The sequence below is a fragment of the Lemur catta genome, chromosome 10, assembly GCF_020740605.2.
Source record: "Lemur catta isolate mLemCat1 chromosome 10, mLemCat1.pri, whole genome shotgun sequence".
Taxonomy (NCBI): domain Eukaryota; kingdom Metazoa; phylum Chordata; class Mammalia; order Primates; family Lemuridae; genus Lemur; species Lemur catta.
Window position 1 is genome coordinate 65,369,057 of NC_059137.1, and position 23,918 is coordinate 65,392,974.

Consider the following 23,918-nt stretch of genomic DNA (forward strand, 5'->3'; position numbering starts at 1 on the left):
TGGATAACAACGTGTCCTTCATTCATTCAGGCGAACGCTTGGCTCTGTGGCTTCAGGGAGCTGCATTCTAGTGGGGCCGTGAACAATAAATCAATCAAGTAATTCCAGACTGGGAATTATTACTAAGAGAAAAGGGGGTGGTTGGGGGGCTTCTTTGAGGAAGTGACATTTGAGCTGGTATGTGACTTGTGGAGGCTTAAAGCACCAGAGGCCACTGTGACCACAACTCAGGGGAGAGGTGGGCAGGAGGCTGCATTTCATGCTGCCGATGAGATACCGTGGAGGTGTTCTCGACAGAAGCAGATTTAATTACATTTTCAAAACCCAGCACACAGCACGGAGAATAGTTTAGGCCAGCCGTGAGCGGGAGTGAGGAGCTGAGTGAGGAGGCTGCACGCTAACTGGAATGCTGGTTCTCGCTGGGCACGACCCGTGCACCCGCTGCCCTGTGGAGACTTTGCTCACACCCTCATTCCGTGCTCACAGCAGCCTGGGAGGTGGGAGCTGTTATTGTCCCCATTTTACAGATGTGGAAAATGAGGTTCAGTACCTTGCCTAGGGTCCCTGAGAAGCTAAGGAGTAGAGCTGACATTCACACCCAAGCAGTCCAACTCCAGAAACCACTGCCTCCCTCAACCTCCCAAATAGTAGCGGTCTGCCCTCTCATGTTTCTATGAGATAGTGGCTAAGACTTCTCGCTTGGCTCCCCAGAGCGCAGGGTCCCCTGGCTCCAAGCCAATGAGCCGTGCCAGAGTGGGGCCAGGGGACTGAGAAAAGAAGAGGGAAAAGACTTGTTTGGAGGCACTGGGCTGGGGTGGAAAGGGCTAGGGAAACATCTGGAAATGGAGAGAGATGGAGGGCCATGAACGGGCTGGGGGTCTGGCCTTTTTAACTAGGAGGGGCTGTGTTTGGGGAGACCTATAGGGCTTCCAGGATGGCACTCTCTCCGTTCTCATAGACCTGTCCCCAGACGTGACTTCCCCACGCAGGCACACGGTCTTCCTGCTTCTGCAGAAGTCCTTGTTGTTGGCACCATCGCTGCCCACTGGGGCTGGCCACTGCCCTTGGGGAAATCTTTGAGCCTCACTGCAGCTCACTGAGCCTCCGTATCTCGCTAGCCCCTGTGGACTGGCCGTGCAGCCCGGTCTGGCTGCTTCCCTGCTTCACAGCTGCTTGTTTGCCCCCAACCTGGTTCTCCCTGTGAGGCCCAGCAGCTGGGAAGAGGAGGGGCTGACTACCTTACCTCGCTCAGGCCTGGTCGGGCCCCTCTTGCCTTTCTCAGCTTTTGTTTTTTTCCCACTCTGGGAGGACATCCCTTTCCACCTTCCCTTCCAAACCCTACTGCTCCTCTCCAACTGCCACCGCAGGCCTCTCTGTGTACCTGGAAGGCTCAGGGCAGGCAGGTGGGCACCGCAAGTGTGGACTGTGTCTGACTTCCAGCCTTGGGAGAACAGGCACAGCGATGGCCTCAGCCATCCCGAGACAGGGCAGTTGTCAACAACAACCAGAAGAGGAAAGAAGGCATAAAGCCTTAGATGGCTTCCAGGAGGAAGGGGGACCTGTCTCGGCTTTGCAGAATTGACTCTGCAACTTGAGGAATGTCTCATGTAATTCCAGAACCTGAAGTTCTTGGTAAAACCAGAAAACTGACTTCTGTCTTGCTTCCCTAACTTTAAGGACTATTAATATATATATATATATGTATACACAAACACACACACACATATACACACAATTGTATAGTACAATATTTTATATATATTTATCATGGGAGGGAACTCAAAGGTCATGATTTATCTTTCTGCTAGTTTGGATGGTAGTATACTTTTAAGTATAATATACTAATAATATAGTATAATATACTTAAGCATTAGTAGTGTGATATCCATGCTCATAGGTTAACTGAATATACATAGAGAGGGCAGCTATTTTGCCATTGGAGTACCTTAGGCATCTATAGTACAGAAGTGATGAGTAAGCATTTCAAATGTGGTTATCAAAATTACACCAGAGGGTTGATTAATTAGCATGAGGGATGTTTGAGGTGAATGACGTTCAAGACATGTGCCTGGCTAGAAGCATCATACAGTCATCGTTGCCTCTGCACCAATGGGGCATAAGAATCTGGTCCCCACTTCATGAGATTGTCATGGGTGGGACCAGGATCTGGCTGCTACTTTAAAATGTTGTCGCCTCTGCCTTAACCTTCCAAGCAAGCTGTGTGTCCGAGAGCCTGAGGACAGAGAGGAGTTTCCCAGGCTCACGAACTGTTTTGTGCAGCCCTGCTGGTGAGTGTGTCTGGCTGGCAGAATTGCCCCACGCCCTGCATTCATTGGAATGTCCTGATGGTGAGGTTTGGAGGAGGAGTCTATGGCCTATCATTGCCTCATATTTACCAAAAGCACCGGACAGATTGGCTAGGTCAGGTCACGATACCCCCTCAGTTTGCAGATGAGGAAATTGGGCCCAGTGCTAAGGGCAGAACTCTTGGAGTTGTATGTGCCATGCATTTGGACAGTGTATAATGACATGTGTCCACCGCTGGAGTACTATACAGAGTAGATTCGCCATCCTACAAATCCTCTGTGCTCAGCCTGTTCATCCCTCCCTCCCCGTTAACTCCTGGCAGCCAGTGATCCTTTTACTGTCTCCATAGTTTCGCCTTTTCCAGAGTGTGACATAGTTGGAATCGTATATTATACTAGGCAGCCTTTTCAGACTCACTTCTTTAACTTAATAATATGCATTCAAGCTTCCTCCATGTCTTCATGGCTTGATAATTTATTCAAACCCCTTTTTAGATTATTCAATTCGATAGTCATAAAAGTACGCTATCAAGTTCACATCTCAAAACGCTCACCCTCATTTTCTGAACTTACTCTTGTCGGGGGCCGGGGTCTGTGGCCCATGCTGGATCAGTGCTATTCTGGGTTCCACCCCAATTTTGTGGAGCCCGTTCTGTGTGGTAGGCCCTGGGGACATTGATGAAGAGGACTGGGAGCCAGCGGGCGGGGAGACAGCCTTCCCTCTGTGCCCCGTCTCCGTGTCCCAGGCCACCTGTGAGCCGAGGCTCATCCTCAGAGAAACGCCAGGGGGCACGAAGGTCCTAGGCATGGGTGAGTCCCTCAGGATTGGGAAGAACTGGCAGAGGCAAGGAGGAGCTGCTGCCAGGCCTCTGGCGGCAGAACAAAGGAGCCCATCTCCGCCTCCCCCAGGCCACTGCAGGACGCAGACGAGAACAAGGAGGCAGGAGGGATGGACAAGGCCATCTTTGTTTCTGTGCTGTTCCTCCCTGAGGCCTCCGCAAGGGAAGCCAAGTCTGGGGCCAGAGGTTCCACTTTTCTTCCATTTCTCTCCCTCTGCAGGAGGCTTCGTCCTCTCATTCCTTCAACAGGTATTTACCGAGCGACAGAGTACCAGGCAGTGGGCCAGCTGCTTCGCTTGGCAAGAAGAGGGGACGCACACAACAGGAAGAAATACTAAGTGCAAAGTCACCTTCCTCTGGGCTGCTGCTGAACTGAGCCCAGGCCCTGACAGGGAGGAGGAGCCAAGAAAAGGTGACCTTGGAGACGGCTGGGCCTAGGCCTGACTTATTAGAAGCCTGGCATGAAAGGATCCCTCATCCCTGATGACCAAACAGGTCCTGGCTGTGAACGCCCCAGGGTGAAGATCTGTAGACCTGGGCTCATGACAGCAGGTGGTTCACCATCTTGGGAATTCTTCAAGAAAAATTATGCATGATACTTGTTAAGGATAAGGAAGGAAGGCTTTATTCAAGAAGGGACTACCACAGCGGGGTTTTGCTACAGGGCAGAGAGGGCAGACTCAACCCCACATACAACAAGGACCAGTAGAGATTTATAGCCACAGAGCAGGGTTGGGGTCAGGGGGTGGACAAGTACTAAGAGGAGATGTTAAGGCTAAGGTAGTTCTCGATAGACCAACTCAGTAGGATTCTTGCAGAAGGCAGGCCAGGGTGATAAGTATCAGGGTAGGGATTCAGGAATTTGATCAGATACCAAGGGTAGGAGACTTTTGCTAAACTGACTCAGCAGGATTCTTGCTGAAACTGGACTAAGCAGGCAAAGGCCAGAGCCCACAAGAGTCAGAGGAGCCTGACTCGAGTTTGGTCAGGGGAGAGTCTTTGTCAGAATCTGAAGAGCACCCCCTTTTCTGAGCAGGAACCTCTCACCACACTGTGTCTCTTGCTGGTCACTGTCTTCAGAAAAATGCTCTTTTCATTCCAACAGCTGGCAGGCTCTCTGGTGTTTTGCCCTCACAAAGGAGCCAGAGCCAAGCTTCAGGATGAATTATCTATCATTCCTTGCACAAAGTGGCTGTAGGTCCCAGGTCCACAGAGCATTCCCAGCATCTTTTAGATACTGTACATGAATTCTCACCCAAAAAGGAGCATTTCCTTGGCACAGATGCAGAGAGAAAGGAACACACTGTTGGTGGGACTGCACATTAGTACAACTCTTATAGAAAACAGTATGGAGATTCCTCAAAGAACTAGAAGTAGACCTCCCATTCAACACAGCAGTCCCACTACTGGGTATCTACCCAAAGGAAAAGGAGTCATTTTTAAAATTTTTTTTTAGTGGAAAGCTTTCTTTTATTTAAAAAGGAAATTCGGCTGGGCAAGGTGGCTCATGCCTGTAATCTTAGCCCTTCGGGAAGCTGAGGCAGGAGGATTGCTTGAGGTCAGGAGTTCTAGGCCAGCCTGAGCAAGAGCAAGACCCCGTCCCTACTAAAAATAATCAGCCTGGCATCATGGCATGGCCTGTAGTCCCAGCTACTCAGGAAGCTGAGGCTCAGGATCACTTGGGCTAAGGAGTGTGAAGTTGCAGTGAGCTGTGGAGCTGTGGTGACACCACTGCACTTCTAGCCTGGGTAACGGAGCAAGACCCTAAGGAACGTGGGGGGTAGGGGGAGAGGAAAAGGAGGAGATGAGGAAGAGGAGATGAGACCAGACAAAGAGGAGATGACATCGGATGAGGAGGAGCAGACCAGACCAGACCAGACCAGTCCAGGAAGAGGAAACCAGACCATATGAGGAAGAGGAGATCAGATCAAAGGAGGAAGAGCAGACCAGACTGGACGAGGAGGAGGAGACCAGACCTAATGAGGAAGAAGGGACCAGACCAGATGAGACTGGACAAGGAAGAGGAGACCAGACCAGACAAGGCCAGAGGAGGAAGAAGATAAAAGACTGGAAGAAGAAGAGGAGACCAGACCGGACAAGGAAGATGAGACCAGACCAGACCAGACTGGACAAGGAAGAGGAGACCAGACCAGACCAGATGAGGAAGAGGAGATGAGATCAGATGAGGAAGAAGAGACAGGACCAGACTAGACCAGAGCAGTCGAGGAAGAGGAGACCAGACTGTATGAGGAAGAGGAGACCAGACTGGACAAGGAAGAGAAGACCAGACCAGATGAGACCAGAGGAGGAAGAGGAGACCAGACTGGACGATGAAGAGACCAGACTGGACGAGCAAGAGGAGACCAGACTGGCTGAGGAAAGATGAGACCAAACCAGACGAGACCAAACTGGAAGAAGAGAAGATACCGTATGAGGAAGAGGAGATCAGATCAGAAGAGGAGACGATACCAGATGAGACCAGACAAGGAAGAGGAGACCAGGCCATAGGAGACTGGAGGAGGAAGAGCAAGAAGTCATTGTATCAAAAAGACACCTGTGCTCTAATGTTTATTGGAGTATAATTCAGAATTGCAAAGATCTGGGATCAACCAAACCCTAAAGGCTTCCATAACATGTAAACTTACATTAAATAAAGTCTGTATGCTTTGCTCTCATTAATCTGTCTTTTGTTATAAGGGCTTCTGTCATGAACCTCACAATGGGTGGAAAAAATTTTTTCTCTCTTACACTGTATTTTTAAACCCACCAAAGCAGTACTGGCTGTATATGAAGACCCTTCAGAGTCTATCCCTGCCATGGGATTTGTGACGAGGGGATTTTGCCTAGGCTGAGGCCATCCTCCAGAATCTAGGCCTCATCTTGTCCTGTGGTCTGTAGAGAAGCAGTCGCCCTCGTTCACCACACATGCACGGATTGCCTCACTCAGCAAATATTCATCAAGTGGCAACTAGATGTTGGGTACAGCCCCAGCTACTGGGGATACAGCAGTGGACAAAGCACATGAAGTCCCTGCCCTCATAGAGATTACATTTGAGTGGGAGGAGCCAGACCATGAAGAGAAAGATAATTAACACATTAACTGCCATGTGAGTTGAATTTAACTCACGCTAGTTTTGAGCCCAGGGCCTCGTGAAGCATATGTAACTCACACATCTCTTCACCTTGGGAGCCGCATGAACTGTTTTTCAAGTTGCATATAATTCACACACAGAAAAAAATAAAAAATAACAAATTTTTCATTAAATTAGAAAGGATTGTTTTGTTTTCAAAGTTTTTATTCTGTTTTCATAATAAAACAGTGTGGCTCCAAGGAAGAAATTTTTTTTTTCTAGTGTGGCAGTCAACGTGTTAAAACAATAGCAATGGTAATGAGGGCTGTGAAAGAAAACAAAGCCCCATAAAGGACAGGAGGTGATGGGCGCTGCTGCTGTAGAGTGACCAGGGCAGGTCCTGCTGCACGGTATTGGAGGAGGTGCGCAGAGAAATCTTCTCTGCTGATGTGACATTTCAGCAGAAATTTGCATGAAATGAGAGTAAGCCATGTGGATTCTGAGAGCGGGTACAGCCATGGGCAGAGGCCCCCAGGCAGGGAGTTCTTGTTGGGTGTTGAAGGAGTAGTGTGTTTGCACTGGAGACCAGAGAGGGAGCCAGGAGCCAGATCACACAGGGGTCTTGTAAGGTCCTTGGATTTTCGCCTATGTGTGATGGGACGCCTTTGGAGGGCTTTGAGCAGAAAATGCAATGTGATTTCATCATGCTCCTGGGTTCACTCTGATACATGGGCTGGAGGAGGAGGAGAAGAGAGGAAACGGGAGACCAGCGAGGAGGCTGCTGCAGTCATCCAGGTACAGATGGTGGTGGCTGTTCTAAGGACACAGTGGAGGTCATGAGACACGGTGGCTGCCACAATTGCTGTGTCCAGGAGGTGGCGCTGCCGACATGACACAAGGACATCTCTGCCGCTTTTGTGCTTCTAGCTGTTACAATTGGTGGCCGTTCTTGCAACAAACTCACATGTTATATATCACGTGCCAGGTGCTAAATGCTGGAAAAAGTACTAGAGGGATCACAGCGCAGCAAGCAACCCATTCTGGGAGCGGGCACAGAGACTGAGTAGGATTTGCACAGGCAGGAATGGGTGGCAGGCAGTACAGGCACAAGATGAAGCCGTGGAGATGGGAAAGGCTGTATTTGAGGACAGTCTGTGTCCACAGAAGCAGTGAGGAGCTGCGGAAGATGAGGCAGGACGAAAGTTAGAACCAGACTCGTAAAGCCCCGGGGATGCCACGCTAAAGCCCTTGGACTGTGTCCCGGAGGCACATGAGGACTCCCCGAGAGAGCCCAGTGGCAGCAAAGGGCATGGGCTGGAGTGGAAAAAACTAGAAATATGAACTCTTTTTTTGATATTATTGCTAATACCATTTGTAAAGATTTAGTTTTTAAGAGCAAAGATATCAATTGCAGCACAAGTTAAAATAGCAAGAAAAAAATGGAAATAGGTCTAATATCCAGCAAGAGGAATAGTTAAATTATTTTGCACTAAAATTTTAAAAACTTGTATATAAGGTAGCATAACATATTGCCATTAAAAATGTTTTCAAAGAATCCTTAATGACAGGTTGAAAAGTTTACAATACAACGTCAAATGAAAGAAGCAGGACCTAGGACTTGCGTTCAATCCACACAGCCTAAAAGGAACATACCAAAGGGCCGAAATGATTCACTCTGGGTATTGAGATTATATGTGATTGCTGTTCCCTTTTTTTCAACTTTCCTAAATTTTTGAAAATTTTCACATGAATGTGCATTAGTTTTGCAGTCAGAAAAATCAGTTCTAAATCTTAAAAATCAATTTAAAATAAGGACTTACCCAATATGATTAAGAAGAGTGGCCCGAAGAACCTGATTTAGAGCAGAGGACTAAATACTTTGGAAGCAGAATGGGCAGAACTTGTTCTCTGGTTGGATACGGGAGAAAGAGAGAGGCAAGAGTCAAGATACATTAAGCACCACCCCTTCAGTCCCTTCTCAATGCAACAGCCAGACCAACCATGTTAAAACATAAGTCAGATCTATGTCCTCTTTTGCCCACCACCCCCCAATGGCTCCCACCTCGCTCAGCTTCAAAAACAGTATCCTTAGAGTCACTTCAAAGCTTCATGTAAAGTGTCCCACCCTGCCCTAGGGTTCTCTCTCGACTCATAGTTTCTCACCCTCCCCATCCTTCCCCCCCTCTGCTCTGGCCTCTGGTCTGGCTTCCTCACTATTCCTGGAACAGGAACACAAGTTCCTGCCTCAGGGCCTTTGCACTTGCCAGTCCCCTGCCTAGAACACTTTTCCATGTCTGTTTGTCTTGCCCTGTCACTTCCTTCCAGTTTTGACTCAAATGTCTCCTTCTCCGTGAGGACTTTTCTGGCCACCTTCTCCAAAATTGCAGCCCTCTGGGACTCTTACCCTTTCCCTGCTTATTTTTCTCGTTAGCAAACCTCATGACTCACTATAACTTTTACTTTTACTTTTTAAACTTGATTATTTGTAGTGCACAGGGACTCATTTAAGAGAAGGAAAAAAATAAAAAAAAACATAAACTTGATTATTTTTTGTCTCCCTCACTAGAATATAAGTCACAGGAAGTCAGGAATTTTGTCTGTTTCGTTAACTTCAGTCACCCCAGCTTCTGTCATGGAATTAACACAAAACAGATGCTTGTTGACAGACTGAATGACCATAATCTAAGAAATAAACCGAAACATTCCATATGCCACCCAAAAACCGTCAGATTTACCATCGCTTAGTACAAGGCATTTGGTGGCCAGACTTCTTTCGGTAGTAAACTCTCTTGGTACATTTAACCTTAGACTATTTCTATATTATTTATTTTATTTGTCAGTCAGTTTCTTTGTTTTCAGGAACAGTGTAACTCTATGTGTGGTTTAGAGATTGGGGGGGTGGCTGCGGGTGAGGGGGTGGGACTCAGGTAGATGCAAGGGGGTCACACCTGGGCTGACCACTCGGGGGCGCTGGTGCCATCGGAACTCTCGGTAAAGGTGGGAAAGGCGGCAAAGGCACAGTCCTTGTGCTCTGGTCCCGGCGCTGTCACTGCCCGCCGGGGTGCGGAGTGGCACTGCTCGCAGGGCCCAGATGCAGCCACTGCAGCCCATTTAGGACGTCCCTGTGGCAGCAGCGGCCGGGCTGCTTCTGGCTGGGGAAGCGCAGGTGGGCAGGCGCCTAGACCATTTTCCCTTGGGGGGCTCGTGGGCATCAATGTCCAACATCCACTGGAAAGGCGGCTCCGGACTGATGTCAGAGCCACCCGGGTGGACTGTGCTTGTGCTCTCCCAGGGCCCTCCGAAAGCCTAACTCATTGTCTCTGAGAGTTCGTTTGCAAGCCTGGAAGAGCCCTAAGCGGACGGCAGGGGTAGGAACTCTCTGCCTCAGCCCCTACCAGACCACATGTTAAGGATCCTGCTAAGCTGGCCTCACAGAGAAGAAAAAAATAAGTAAAAGGCAGACACAGCAGCTCCACAGATGCCTGCTGTCAGCTCACAGCCATAACTATTTTTTTCTTCCTCTTTGCCCCCAAAATAAAAACCCCCAAATCCTCCACCCTCTCTGCGCCAGCTCCTCTTTCTTTCTCTTGTGTCGTGCCCTTCCCACCTTTGGGAAGTAAAGTAAACTTTCTTTCTTTAAAACTATTCTACTCTCTGTGTGAGAACTCTTTCTCCAATCCGCACAGCGAGCTCCTCATGAGTTCCCACCCTAAGGCTTTCTATTACTAAAGAGGGATGAGGACGATGTAGGCCCTGAGCAATCCCTGGGTAACAAAACCTAATCCCTACCAGCCCCCAGAATCACTTCCCTCTGGGCCCAGAATCGTGGGGTTTCTGAGTTAGTTGCAATATCCCCCTGTGGCCACTGGGTGGCTATAGAATATCTCATACCCGCCCAGCAAGCAGGGATGGAAGCCAGGTGCCCAGAGATGCCTGGTCCAGCTCCAAGCATCACCTTGACATCTTGTCATGGGCATTCTGCTTGCTACCCAGGTGCATGCAGGTCCCACCCCCGACCATACACCCCTCAGGAAAGAGAGGAAGGCACTGCAGTAGTCTGGAGAGTGCAAGGCAGGACTGAGTTTGAATCAGTGCTCTGGTGCTTTGGGCAAAATTCCTACCACACCCAAGTTCCATTTCTTCATCAATAAAATGGGATAATACCTGCAGATATGGTTTGGATGTTTGGCCCCTCCAAATCTCATGTTGAAATTTGATCCCCAGTGTTGAATGTAGGGCCTGGTGGGACGTGATTAGGTCATGGGGGCAGATCTCTTATGAGGGGCTTTGTGCCCTCCCTGAGATAATGGGTGAGTTCCCAGGACAGCTGGTTGTTTAGAAGAGCCTGGCACCCCCTCCTCTCTCTCTGGCTCCTTCTCTCACCGTGTGACACACTTGCTCCCCCTTCACCTTCTGCCTTGATTGGAAGCTCCCTGGAGCCCTCGCCGGAAGCAGATGCTGGTGCCAGGCTCCTGGTACAGTCTGCAGAACTGTGAGCCAACTAAGCCTCTTTTCTTTATAAATTACCCAGCCTCAGGTATTTCCTTTATAGCAGTGCAAAACGGACTAATGCACCTGCTTTGTGATATTGCTGTGCAGATAAATGATACGACATATGCAGCTCGTTTGCCTGGCATCTCATAGGTGCTCAGAGAACATTAGTTCTCATTACAACTATTAGTGGGCCTGGCTGGAATTTATCAAATCCTGGCCAGTGGTGAGTGATTTTTTTTTTTTAAGTTACTAACAGAAATGGGATATTGGAGGATTTCCAGTGAACATGTGAGGGTGATTAATAAAAAGATTGCATTGTTAACATCTCATTGTGTCTATGCTGCAGCCGGGGACTTCAATACGCTGGGAGCAGGACAGAGGCCTATGCTGAGTCCCGTGAGGCCACTGCACAGCAGGGACCCTCAGATGTCACCCAGATGCCTTTCTCTTCTCCCCTGGCCTAGGCAGATCCTTGGGCCCCTCAGAGCCTGCTCCCTAATGCTGTGACAAACATCTAACATGTTGACACTTGGACCTGTGTGCTCCCCAAGGGACCCTAACAAGATTATTGTTGATTTTATTAATAAATACTTAGAGGCCAACCCTCCACAAGAAAGCTTAGAGACAGTTCAAACAGCTGAAGCTGCGGGCTAGAGCGGGCGTGCTGGTAAGTATTAACAACCAGCTCTGGGGGGCAGGGGAGTGAGTGTGTGTGTGTGTGTGTGTGTGTGTACATATACCCGTATATATATATTATAAATGTAAGTGATATAAAGGATGTGTAGCACACAATTGACAGATAATATATTCAATAATCTTCATTGCAAATGCCATCCGCCTATAACTTCAGTGTGACTTGACATTTCTTGCAAACTCCACCATCAGTTTTCATAATTCTATCACCAAAAATAGTGTCACAAAGCTGGACTATAAAGAAATGCTTGACTACCATCCACGTCAGCAAAGATGTCACTCACATCACTAACAAATACGCGTAGCTCTGACGTGGATGTTGGTTGATGTTTTTGTTTACATTAACAAGTAAGAGAAAAGTAAAACCAAGATGTATGTCGGAATGTGAGTGACCGACCGACTTCTTTACTGAATTGGATAATGATTTTTGGATGCTGAAAGACGACTCCCTCAAATTTTGTGCTGCTCACAGTGTAATGGCTACAGACACAGAACTTTTAAGTTTAATCTGTATTATTACCACTTTCTCCATCACTTTCTTAAGTTTAGACAGCCAACAAAATAATATATCAAGCCCTGATGTGTAGCTTTTGCCAATGTCTGTGGTGTAAATACTCCCAGGGCCAATCTCAAGCTACCAGTGTGATTCGCTGAAGTTGGAGTTAGGAAGAGATGTGTGCAGCACAGACATGATAAATGTAAGTAACCTAAAGAGCAGGGACTAATAGTAAAATATAGTTAAATAATTAGGAAATGACAAGTTTGGATGATTTATTACTTTGTTTTTAATATGCTATTTAATTTGATTTCTTAATAATGACTGTTCAACAAGACGATTCTTGAAAAACTAACAGTTGGTTCTCACAGGTGCATACTAACTATCCAGGATGTCCGGGCAGCTGCAGTGGCCGCTGCATTGTGCAGCTTCCAAGGCAAAAGCAAGTCGTGTGGCCTTAAGATCTGTGGCCCTCAGGAGTCATTAAGGACCTTGGAGGCCATGAGCAACCGACAGTTCATCCTCCATGGTGTGTTCAGTGTTTTCTCTGGCAGGTGAGGAACCCAGGGCCATGCCCAGGGAAAGGCTAGATTTGGGGACGTAGAGGAGAAAGTTTCTCTGTTGTCCTGTCTTAGGAGATACGTGAATTTCCTCCTGGCTTTCTCTTGTGGGCTGCTCTTAGCAAGTGGAAGTACAATCCCTCGCCCTCTGGGCTGGAGACACCTGAATTCAAGTCTGGGCCCCTCTACTGCTCTGTGTCATTGGGCCAGGTCTCCACCTGAGTCTCCAAGTCTCAGTTTTGTGGCCCAGCGCTGTGAGGCCCCAGCTGTGCCCAGGGATGGAAAGCGGTGGAGTACCTGGTCCCACCCTCCACAGACCTCAGGGGCTCTCCTTCATAGGGGCTGGAGTAGTTTTTCCAGCATCACAGTTCCTGAGAACACGCTCCAGGTGGCGAAGTTCTCCCATTTACAGACGCCGTAAAGCAAGGCCTTTGTCTTACAAAACTCAAGAGTGGGGCGGTGCCCCAGGGACTGCACATTCTCAGCGAAAAGCAGTTGGAAGGAGACAAGGCTGAAGCTACTTCGCAGGCCTTCCAAGGCGTTCGTGATTAGGCCCAGACGGAGCTGTCTCCTCCTCACTGGCATCTCCTTCTCGGTCTGTCTGGCTCTGGCCGCGGCGAGCGGTGCGCTACCGGCGTTAGTGCAGGGATTAGGCCGCGTGCAGTTGTAGGAGCTGGTGACCACGCCTGTGGGAGGCCGTGCCTTTGGGTCTGGTAGGGCTGGCCACCGTCATGCACAGGAAAAGCTGAGGTGACCTGGGGGACAGCAAGTAGGGCTGGAAGCTGTGAGGACAGAGTGCCACCAGTCTGTCGTTCACTGATGCCCACTTCAATGACACAGGGACCTTCAGCAGGCATTGGCCACACACGCACCTGGCCCAGGGCTCAGACGCTGCAGGAGGATCTGGAGGGCCTGCCGGCCAATGCTGCCCGAGCCAGCCACGTAGACTAGCAGACACCCGGCATCTGGCGGCACCTGACACTACATGGACCCGCAGTGCACATTGGCTGATGCTTCCTTTCTGCCTTCCAAATCTCACTCAGACTTCTCCTGTGACCAGCCCTGATTTGGTATTGTACAGGGGAGAGAATTCTAGAAAACAAAGTGTCCATTGTATGGATGAAGAAATAGTGGCTCAGAGTAGTCAAGTAACTTGCCAAGGTCACACAGCGACAATAGTTAGGTAGCAAAGCTATAATTTGAACCCCTGTCTGTGACTCCTAATTATAACCCACAGTGACTAGAAAGTTGAGGAAGACTTGGTTCCTGCCCATAAGAAACTCTAATTAGTGAGGGGGCAAGAGCTAGTTAAGACAGTTTAGCAGCTGGTGAATTGCACTGTGTGAGGTTGCCAACAGGGCAGAGTGTGGAGTGGTCCCTGGGGCAGGGCGTCAGGGTAGTGATGAGGCTGTGTCGCCCACCTCCCTCCTCCTGCAAACGTACCTTCCATCCTCTAGGAATCTAGAACTGGCTTCTACCAGCCTAGAGGAAGGGAGGGGAAAGGATGCTGTTTGCTGCTCAGCTCTCGCACAGGCTCTGGAGGTGGCCTGAGAACCGAGGTCACGACAGTGCTCAGCCTGGCTCCAGGGTCCCCTGGGCCTGGCCAATGTGAAGATGAGACACCAGATTGTCTCTTCTGCCAGCAGCTGGGATCACACAAGCAGTGGCCTGGGAGCCGGAGAGGGAGGTTCCAGCTGCCTGCCCTCCCTGCGTCCCCAGGCCCCAGGCAAACCCTAAGCCTATTTGGGACTTTGAAAAATAAGGGGCCTGGCAGGGTGGGCGGCTGAGATTCCTCTTTCACCTGGAATCTAGGCAAGTATCTGGATTTGGCATTTCTCACATTATTCCACCAGAGGGCGCCAAATCCTAGCTCTTGCCAACTTGGTTTCCGAGGGGGTGATTTAGCCCTGAGAGCGCAGAGGTGATGAGTGTGAGTTGAGTGTGATACAGTGTGTGGTGTGTGTGAAGCAATTAACAATTAAGTGCATGATGTGTGTGTAGCATTGAAGTTCTTATAACCACCCACATCTACCACCACCACCTTCTGCCTCCTGGGCTCATCTCCAATCACGAATTCTATCTCAGCTCCAGCCCCACTTGCCCGAAAGACCCGGCCCCAGGTGCCTGCTGTCCCTTCAGCTTGGATAACTCATCCCTTAGACACCCACAGGCCTTTCCTAACCAACCAACCTACGTACAGCTAACTCATTCCATGCTTTATTAAAAAATATTTTTTAAAAAACTGGTAAAGTATACCATAACATAAAATTTACTATTTTAGCCATTAAGAAATTTTTAATTGTAGTGAAAAACATATAGCATAAAATTTATCATCTTATTTATTCTGAAGTGTACAGTTCAATAGTTAACGTACATTCAGACAACCCATGTAATAAAAACTGCCCCTTCCCTCCTCCCCTTGCCCTTGGCGACCACCACTCTACTTTCTGTCTCTGAATTTGGCTGTTAGGTACCTCGTATAAATGGAAACATACTGTATTTGTCCTTTTGTGGTTGGCTTATTTCACTTAGCATAACGTCCTTAGCGTAAGGTTCATCTGTGTTTGTAGCATGTGTCAGAATTTCCTTCCTTTTTAAGGCTGGATTATATTCCATTGTATGTCTACGCTGTGTTTTGTTTACCCACTCCTCCACTGATGGACACCCGGGTTTCTTATATCTTTGGTTGTTATGAATAATATTGCCATAAACATGGCTGTGTAAATATTTGTTTGTTTCTGCCTTCAATTTTTTTCCATGCTTTATTTTTCTGCAGAGCACTCACCACCCTCCAACTGCCCTCCTCCTACCCCCAACTAGAGATGCAAATGATTTCTGTTTGGTGGAAAAGATAACCCTAAATATCATCAATGTATTGCCTTAAAGTAAATTAACCAGTTTTATTTCTAACCTAGCAATTTTATTCTAACGTTCCTTTCCAAATGTCTGTACTTTGTTCCTCAAAATGCTCGTTGGACCTGCTTCACCATCTTTCTTGCTTCATCATTGTTATTATTGTTGTTGTTGTTATTTAGACAGGATCTTGCTCTATTGCCCAGGCTGGCATGCAATGGTGTGATCGTAGCTCTCCAACTCCTGGGCTCAAATGATCCTCCTGCCTCAGCCTCCTGAGTAGCTGGCACTACAGCCATGCACCACCATGCCCAGCTACTTTTCTTCTCATTATTTTGTAGAGACAGAATCTCGCTATGTTGCCCAGGTTGGTCTCAAACTCCTGGCCTCGAGCGATCCTCCCACCTTGGCCTCCCAAAGTGCTGGGATGACAGATGTGAGCTTTCTGCCTGGCCTTGTTTTGTCATTATTGAGTTAATAAATCTTTGATACATGTTCATTCTATATTTGTATGAGAGTCATGTTTCTTTTTTTAAAAAAAGTATACATTGACATCCAGACATTTTTACCAGGGGCTTAAATCTGAATTTGTGGGATGAAATTTACTACGTCAGTAGTTTATAATGGTTCTACTATCAAGCCAGGACTTCAGGTATTCTGGGGCCACCCGAGCTAAGCAGGACAAGTGCTCGTTGTGCTTGGGAACTTCCTGAGATGCAGCTCCTGTTTGTGCACTCCAGGGTTCAAGAAATTCTGGGACGTTTATGAGGCCCTGGATCTGGCGGGCCCTAGGAAAGACGGCGTGCCGGCTCTAATACAACAGTGACCGGGACTTCCTCTGCGCTCTCTCTGCACCACGAGGAATCCGAAAGCTTCCTGCTGTTACCTTATCCTTGCACTGCGACCGTGAGATGGATACTGGTCTGCACGTGAGTAAACAAGCTCAAAGGGTTTCAGGAACTCTCAAGATCATGGCTTAAGTGACAATTATAGAAGAAAGACTGAAATGAAACGGTTCTGTGTGCATCAGGGTGGCTGAGTGGATTGTTTTCTCTACTTCTGCAATTTTAGCTAAGATAGAAGCTGAGAGGGGAAAGCATGAGGCATTGTCCGTGGCAGGGGCAGTCTCCTGCGTGGGGGCAGAGCCTACCCACGGGGACAAACACCACCCAGCAGGGGACGTTCATTTCCCCCAGGGACAGATGCACCTTCAAGGGGCTTTCTGAGAGGTGCCAGTTCAGAGACGGGCTTTCCCACCCTCGTCCTGGTGACGGGAGAGGTCGATAGAGGGGTGCTGGCATTTGGGGGCGTGCAAAATTCAGGAGCTGTTTACACCCGCTCTTCCTGCCTGTGGGGTGAGTGAAGAGGGAGGCAAACCTGGAGAGAACCCGTGTGACAGCTCAGCACTGGAGCCTCCCCGTCTTCCCGACACTGACGTGGGCCCTGGTGACCATCCTATCTAAATGGCCGAGGGACGGGAGGCGCAGACTGGGGGCGTAGGGGGTGGCCAGGAGAGAGAGGGTCAAGGGCGCCCTCCCCATTTCCTCTTCAGGTGAGGAATGGGCGCCAAGCGGGCTTGCTGGCTGGTGAGATGGGGGCGCAGACCGCTGGGGACCTGGCTGAGGTTGAAGAGGTGTGCTGTGGAGGACTGTGGCCTCAGGGGTCAGCTGGGAGACAGGCCCCCCACTGTCTCCATCAAGCCCCTGGCGGTGAGCTAGATCAGCACAATGAACCGGCAAGGAAGGGCCTGCGGCCTTCCCAAGGGCAACTGCTAATGGAGGGAACCTGTGGCCACCTGCCAACCACGCCCCTTCACTCACAGGGAAGTTGGAAGAGACAGCGCGGGACCAAGACCCTCCCCAGTCCAGAGCCAAAGTCTAGCCTGGGGCAGGAGGAGGGGCAGCTGTGGGTCAAGCAGAGACTGAGGTTTGCAAATCAGTGAGAACCTGGAACCCCGCCTCCTGGGAACTAAAAGAGACCGGAAAGTATAATCAGTTCCGCCAGCGTGTGATGGAACAAGGGAGTCCTAGCACGGTAGGGAGTTTTAGGAAAAATAAGCATAAGTTCTTGAGTGCTCTGTGCCTCAGTTTCCTCCTCTGTAAAATGGGATGCTCATACAGTAACAGCACCTACCTCTCAGAGGTGCTGTGGGGTTCATTGAGTTAATCTACATGAAATCCTTGGACTAGGCCCTGGAAAGTTCCATAGAGACAAGCTGTGAGTCATTCTCCAAATTGTGACCTCCCCATACATCAGCTACACGTGTTTTCTTCCCTGCAAGAGGGGCGAAGGGGGAGGAGGCCCCCCAGGGCCAGGCCAGAGGACTGCGGGTACAAGGCCCAGCCTCTGCCCCTGCCTCCCAGGGCTTTTGGTGGCCCCACTCACGGCCCCGGGGCTATGGCAGGCCACTTGCAGGGAAGACAGGCTGTGGCATATATACGCAGAGAAAACGCGTGAAGTGCATTTTGCTTTGGAAACAGGGCTGGATACGCTGTGTTGGGGAGCCCGGCACCCCCAGTATGCCCCTGGCAGCAGGAGGTCATGACTGGCAAACTTCACAAAGTGGAATTGTAAAGAGCACCAGGAGAAAATGTTCCAGAACCTTCCCACAGACCGTTCTGGTGGGTGCCCCAGGGCACTGCTTTCCAACTGCCCACTTGGGTCTCAGTCCCTTAACTAAGGGGGGAGTTTATGGAGGGAGGGGGTGTGGGGGGATTAATTCCCGTTTTCCTTCCCTCACTGAGGGTGCAGAGTGCGGAATCCGGAGGGTGCTCTCCCGTTCAGTGTGCTCAGAGGCTGACAAGACCACGGAGCTGTAACAGCTGAACCCAGCCTTTCCTGTTCAAAGCCAAGTTGGTTCCACAGGGTAAAAGCCCATCTAGAAAAGCCCCTGGGCTCTGGGCAGCACGCAGTCCCCGCAGGGTGGCCAGGAGCTGTCCTGCTAGGAAAAAGGCAAACTCGTCCCCGCACACGGTCCCTTCCTCCCCTGGACCAGTAAAACACTCAGCCGGGCCAAGAGGTGAAGTTCTCGTTTATTGTTGCGGCAACTCTTATACAGACATTAGCGTTTCGTTAAATAAAGGAGGATAGCACATTGAATATATCACAACCCCAAACCAGACGACTGTGGCCACGGGACGGAGGGAGGGCGGGCGGGCCGGTGATCGGACTGTCAGAGGAAGTACATTCAGCGGGTGTGCGATGTCCACATTGCAGGCTCACGTGTGTAGATATAGTTCATTTATATATTTATTTATATTTATATATAGAGATCGTTGTTTTGTGTATACAAAGAACGCTATTGTTACAAATACAATACTATACTTCTCCCGACGCTTTACAATAAGCTCTATTTCACCCTCTTTACAGAACAATAGTACAGGTTCATACTCTAGGTGCGAAGTATGTACAAGAAAGTTCATTCCCACGCGGTCTTCACACGCTGCCTCGATGGAGGGGGAAGTCAGATCAGAGTCGCGTGCTCAAGTCACCCAAACCAGGAAAGCAGACAGACGAGAAACTCAAACCGACAGGAGCGGCCTTGTGGATGTGAGTAGCACATCTAGGGAGAGGTGGCCCCCGGTTGTAAACATTGGTAACAGCTACACCGCTGGGTCGAGGGACCCGGGGAGGGCTCGGTGGATGGTTTTCATCAGTGTGCGACAGGGAGTGTCAGTGCCGAGGGGACTGAGGGGGAGGAGGAGCGGTGGGGGAGGTAGTAGGTTACTCTGGGACTCCCTGAAGGCGGCATTGAAGGGCAATGTTCAGAAAGCAAACCCGTCTGCAGGGACACAGCGCCCGGTGATGTGCGCCGGCCCGAGGAGCCCGCTCTGGGGAGGGAGGGAGGAGTCGTGTGAGAAGTGGGCTCCAGGTACTGGTGTCTGGGGGTTTCTTCCTCTCCCGAGCCCAAGGCTGACGGTGGCTCCCTGAAGTGCTCACGTGGAGAAGGCAGAGGCAGGGTGGGTTCTGCCGCATCCTGCCTGGACCAGGTCGGGGAGGTGGATCTGGGAGTCTGTCCCCAAAGCTGAGTCACCAGCATGTCCCAGCCCAGTGGCCAGAGTGGCTTTGTGCCCTTGCAGTGTTTGGGAAGGCTGCTTTGTACATAATCTTCCCCATCATACGGGGTATTTAGATATTTACATATATAACTATATATACTGGGATGTTGGAAGGGAGAGACCACCATGTCTCTTGGGACTTTTGGAAACAGAGTGACTCACTTTTAGGACTCCGCCTCCCAGGTTAACCGCGCCTGGGCTCACTCCATCCAGTGTAGCAAGGGGAAAGGACACACTTTAGCTGGGTGGACCTGTCCCAAGCTCCGGCAACTTCCACTCTCCAGGTGCGAGGAAATACTTATTAACACAACAGAATGAGGTGGATAATCATCTTACTCTTATGCTAAAACGTTAGTCCTCTAGGAGAGCTCACGGAATTGGCTTTCTCAGCACCTCTCAAAGTTTACAAGATTTTTGTGCAACAGGAATAGAAAGTGTATTCTCTCTTCTCTCCTTGAGGTGAAGATACTTAGCTGTAATTATCTGGGGGTTGTATGGGGATGTGCTAGTGGGGTTCCCGTCCCCTGGCTCACGGTGGGCCTCTGTGGTGCTGTGCAGGTGCCTGGGCCCCCCAGGAGCAGACAGGCCCGAGCCCCTGCAATGACCTTCCAAGGCTCACGATGCCTGAATTCCACTGGCAACACTTCATTCCTGTTCTATCCACTCTCTATGGCAGAGGAAAGATGAACTGATGACTCTTTCTTGTTCCATTATATGACCAGATCCCACAGTTCTGTTATTTCAGGAAAGGCAAACTGAGAACCTGGGCTGTGATTCCTGGTCCTCCCACGTGTGGCGGGTCGGCCTCCCGGCCTCCCCACGGCATCTGTGAAGCACCCTTCAGAGAGGCCCAGGCCCCTGCGTCACCCCGGCTCCCTGGCCCCGCCCCACACAGCTCTCGGGAGAAGCAGAAGCCCCTTCCTGGCCAGGACACCTGGGCAGCCGACAGCCTCTCTTCACGAGGGCTTTTTGTGCCACAGTACAACTCAGAGCTCAGCGGGTGATGCCTTCCAAGCATTTAGCTTCCCTGATTCCAAGTAGAAACCTCAGAAGATACAGAGACCTCCGTGAATTGATCACAGAGCTCTCTGATTAAAGTCTTTTGTTCCTAATCTTGTTATATATTCACTTTTCTCCCTCCCTGAAATCCCTTCAATCTCTCTATACATACAGCCTACCCAGCATTTGCTCACTGAATTCCTATTTCCACAGACACAACATAAATATCCCAGATGCAGAGAACAGGGAATATATTAATATCACAAAATATATTAGTTTCTCTTCCCCTGTCTCTACTGAGGTCATGAATGAAACAAAACAAAAAACAAAACAAAACCACACCCCACATGAAAACAAAATGCTCTTTGGACCAAGAATAAGTGAAAACTGGCTCAGAATAATAATATTACTAAAACGTCTGTGCGGAACTGAGACGGAATCGTAGACATGAGGCACCTGATGGAAACACATAACATTCCACACAAGTTGAAGACTCTCAGACTCACGAGGCAGCAAGATGTTTCTGGAACACATTTGGGGATTCTTAGGCATAGTTTGAGGTCATTATTGTCCCCTTAATTTTGTGGCTTATGCACTGTCCTGGCCTTTCAAATATCACATCCTGCCTAGTGGCCCTGAGCAGAGAAGAAAGCTGGTCTCACCTTAGGCCAAGAAAGATGACAAGACTGCACCCAGAGCCTTGTCTCCCAGGGGAGCGCTGCACCCTTCCCAGGCTGTGTGGTGTGTGTGTGTGTGTGTGTGTGTGTCCGGGGAGAGGAGTCCAGTAGGACGACACTTTGAGCCAAGGTGGTGCTGGGAGGGCCAGGCCTTGGCCACAGAGAGGGCATCTCTCTTGGGACGACGCTGACCAGCCCCTGCAGGACCCCCTGCCAGGGGAAGGGGCTTCCCAAGAGGTGGGTCTCCCAGGGGCTCTGTGTGCCTGGTTTTCACTTGTCTCCTTGAGGGTGGCGGGGACGCCAGGGTGATGTGCAAGTGAGACTGTGTGTATGTGACAGGGGCAGAGGCAGAAGGTACCTGCCTGTGTTCGTCTAACGGTTGACGATCTCGGGACAACCTGGCAAGGCTGTGGATGCCTCAGGAATGGCCAAGCTTCCTGCAACGCTATGGTATCCTCGTCCAAGGCAGTTATTTCCCCTTTTCTCCTGGGCTGACAAGGTTCCTAGTAGAAAACACATACACGTGGAAACTGAAACTAGCTACAGAAGAGGTTTAAGGTTGGCTCAGAAATTCTGGGCGGAAATAATGTACGGTGCCCCAACTACACGGCGGGCAGGGCAGAACCTTAACGACCTGGGCTGGTCCCCGCTACTCCCATACTCCCGTAACCCCCTGGAGGACAGCAGAGGTCAGCAATCGGGGTTTAGGCACTGCTGGGTCGGCTTCTCTGCTGCCCCAGGATCTCCTCGTAAGGAGGGCGCTGCTCCCCCTGGGGCAGTGACAGCCCAGCCCTGGGCCCTCCCCCACCCCAGAAGGCCCCCCAGGATGGTCCTGGGTGGATGCCAGGTGGACACAGGCTGCTCTCTATCCTCAAAGGAGCACATACGAAACTTCCCTGGCATTGAAAAAAAAAAAAAAAGCAAACTGGAGAGAGAGAGAGAGCAAAGAGGTCCTTGTGGATTCTTCTCTTCCCACGTAAAACCGAATGCCGGGCGCGAGAGGGAAACGTCTCAGTGGACATGGGGATGCAGCACGAGAAACACAACCACGATGAGGAGAGTCCTCCATGCACGCCGCCGCCACGGTGAGCGCGGCTCAGATGTACACGGGCTGCTCCTGGGCCGTCAGCAGTCTGTACATGGCAGCGGGCATCGTCTTCATGTGGATCTGCGGGCAGAGGACACACGTGGCGGGGCTGAGGCTTGGTGGCGCGGCGGGCTGCGTGGGCACTGCCCCAGCGGGCGGGACACAGGCTGTGCCTCTCACTACGGGGGGCTCTGAAGGGTCCCCCGCCCCCGAACACCCACCGAAGATCGGCATCCACAGGCCTTCTCCAAAGTTTAAGGGTGACAGAAAATGAACAAGGAAAACCAGGTAAGGCTTATTTTCCGATCAAATGTTCTATTTTAAAAATAGAGAACTCTTAAAATGGAAGAAGGACTCCGGACTTCTCGCGGCTCCTGCCTCCCTGCGCTCTCTGGCCAGCCAGGCCTAGCACAGCAGCCGCGACTGGCACCGGCCCTGCCAGGGGACGCCTCTGCCGCACTGTGGATGAGACCTGTGTCTAAGACTGAAACCCGCCAGGCACATCTGGTGAGATTCACTGGGGAAAACGGAAGCCCCCTGGGCAGCCACAGAGGGAAGCGACACAAGTCTGAGTGCTGAACAGAGAAGGTGAGCAGATCGCATCTGAGAGAAGGCTGAGGGGGACCCCACCTCATTTCAAGGGGTGGCTCCCGACGGCCACTTGTTAATGGGGTTAACATGTGGTCAGCGATAGACCAGCCTGGTTGCTGGTGTTTGGAATCAGAAGGGGTGTGAGGAAGGTGCCTGGAAGGCCCGTGCGGGGCCCCCGTGTGAGGCGAGAGCTCCAGAGATACCCCCGGCCCTCCCCAGCCCCGGGCCTGCCCTACCTCCCCAACGGCATTGGAGAGAATGTGGACGATCTTCTCGTGGGGGGTGGCCACGACGCTCTGCCCGTTGATCTCAATGATCCGATGTCCCACGCGGACGCCTCCTCGCTCTGCGATGCCCCCTCGCATGAGGCTGCAGATCTACCAAAGTCAAAGGCCAGGTTACACCTTCCGGCATCTCAGAGCCCCGGGTGGGGAGAGAAGACCGTCTCTCCCAGGAGCCCCCTCCCCCCGGCACTCTCGGAGAAGCTGCGTGGTGAGGCTTTGGGCGTTTACAGCTCTTAGTTTCTTTGCACAAGAAACAGGCTCTGTGGGCCCACTCGGCCACCTGGTTCATGCAGCTTGCAGAGGCTGCAGCTGGATTTCGCCGCACACCGACCCGACACTGCATCTCAGCCAGGTCTGGGGAGAAGAGCTGTTTGGGCCCATCAGTGTTGCCAGCGTGTGTAACACAGGCGAGTGTTACTTCCCACATGGAACCCTTTCATCCAGCAGCCTGTGTTTTAGGGTCACAAACGCATGAGCCAAAGTGGGACTGGAACTCTATTTTGTGTGCCCAAGTGTGGCTGGCTAGAGGGGAGATGCTCCTTTAGGCCTCCCGGACACAGCTGCCCTTGTGCGAACTGCCTTCTCCCAGAAACGACAGTGAGGCTGGCTGTGGCCACGGCATGGCCAGGCACTGCAGGGGCAGAGGCTGCGGGCCGGTGGTCAGTGAGTGCTTGCTAGGGTATGTCCACCCCCAGCCCCACACACGGCAACTTGCATTTCCCCAGGAGTATGTCTGAATTTACTGAGTTGACTTTTCATCCCAGACTATGCATCTTTATTTAAAAGTGGATGCAGATAAGGCTGCAAGCGACATCTGGTAGCAACATGCTTTGTGCTTCTGTGGGTCTGTGGCCCCTTCAGTCCCTGAGCTACTCTGGGGTCAAAACATTCCTCAGGTGCTTATACTGTA

The 23,918-nt window shown here is 50.6% G+C and overlaps 1 protein-coding gene across 1 annotated transcript in view; it reads right to left on the minus strand.

Annotated features, from left to right (window-relative positions):
• Positions 1–20,238: 20,238 nt before the first annotated feature.
• APBA1 (amyloid beta precursor protein binding family A member 1) overlaps positions 20,239–23,918 on the minus strand; it is a 60,239-nt gene continuing 56,559 nt past the window's right edge. Inside the window, exons 11-12 of the mRNA XM_045562407.1 lie at positions 22,961–23,101; positions 20,239–22,214 (exon numbers count right to left, since the gene is read on the minus strand). Coding sequence (XP_045418363.1) covers positions 22,143–22,214; positions 22,961–23,101 — 213 coding nt within the window. The 3' untranslated portion in view covers positions 20,239–22,142. The remainder of the gene's footprint in view (positions 22,215–22,960; positions 23,102–23,918) is intronic.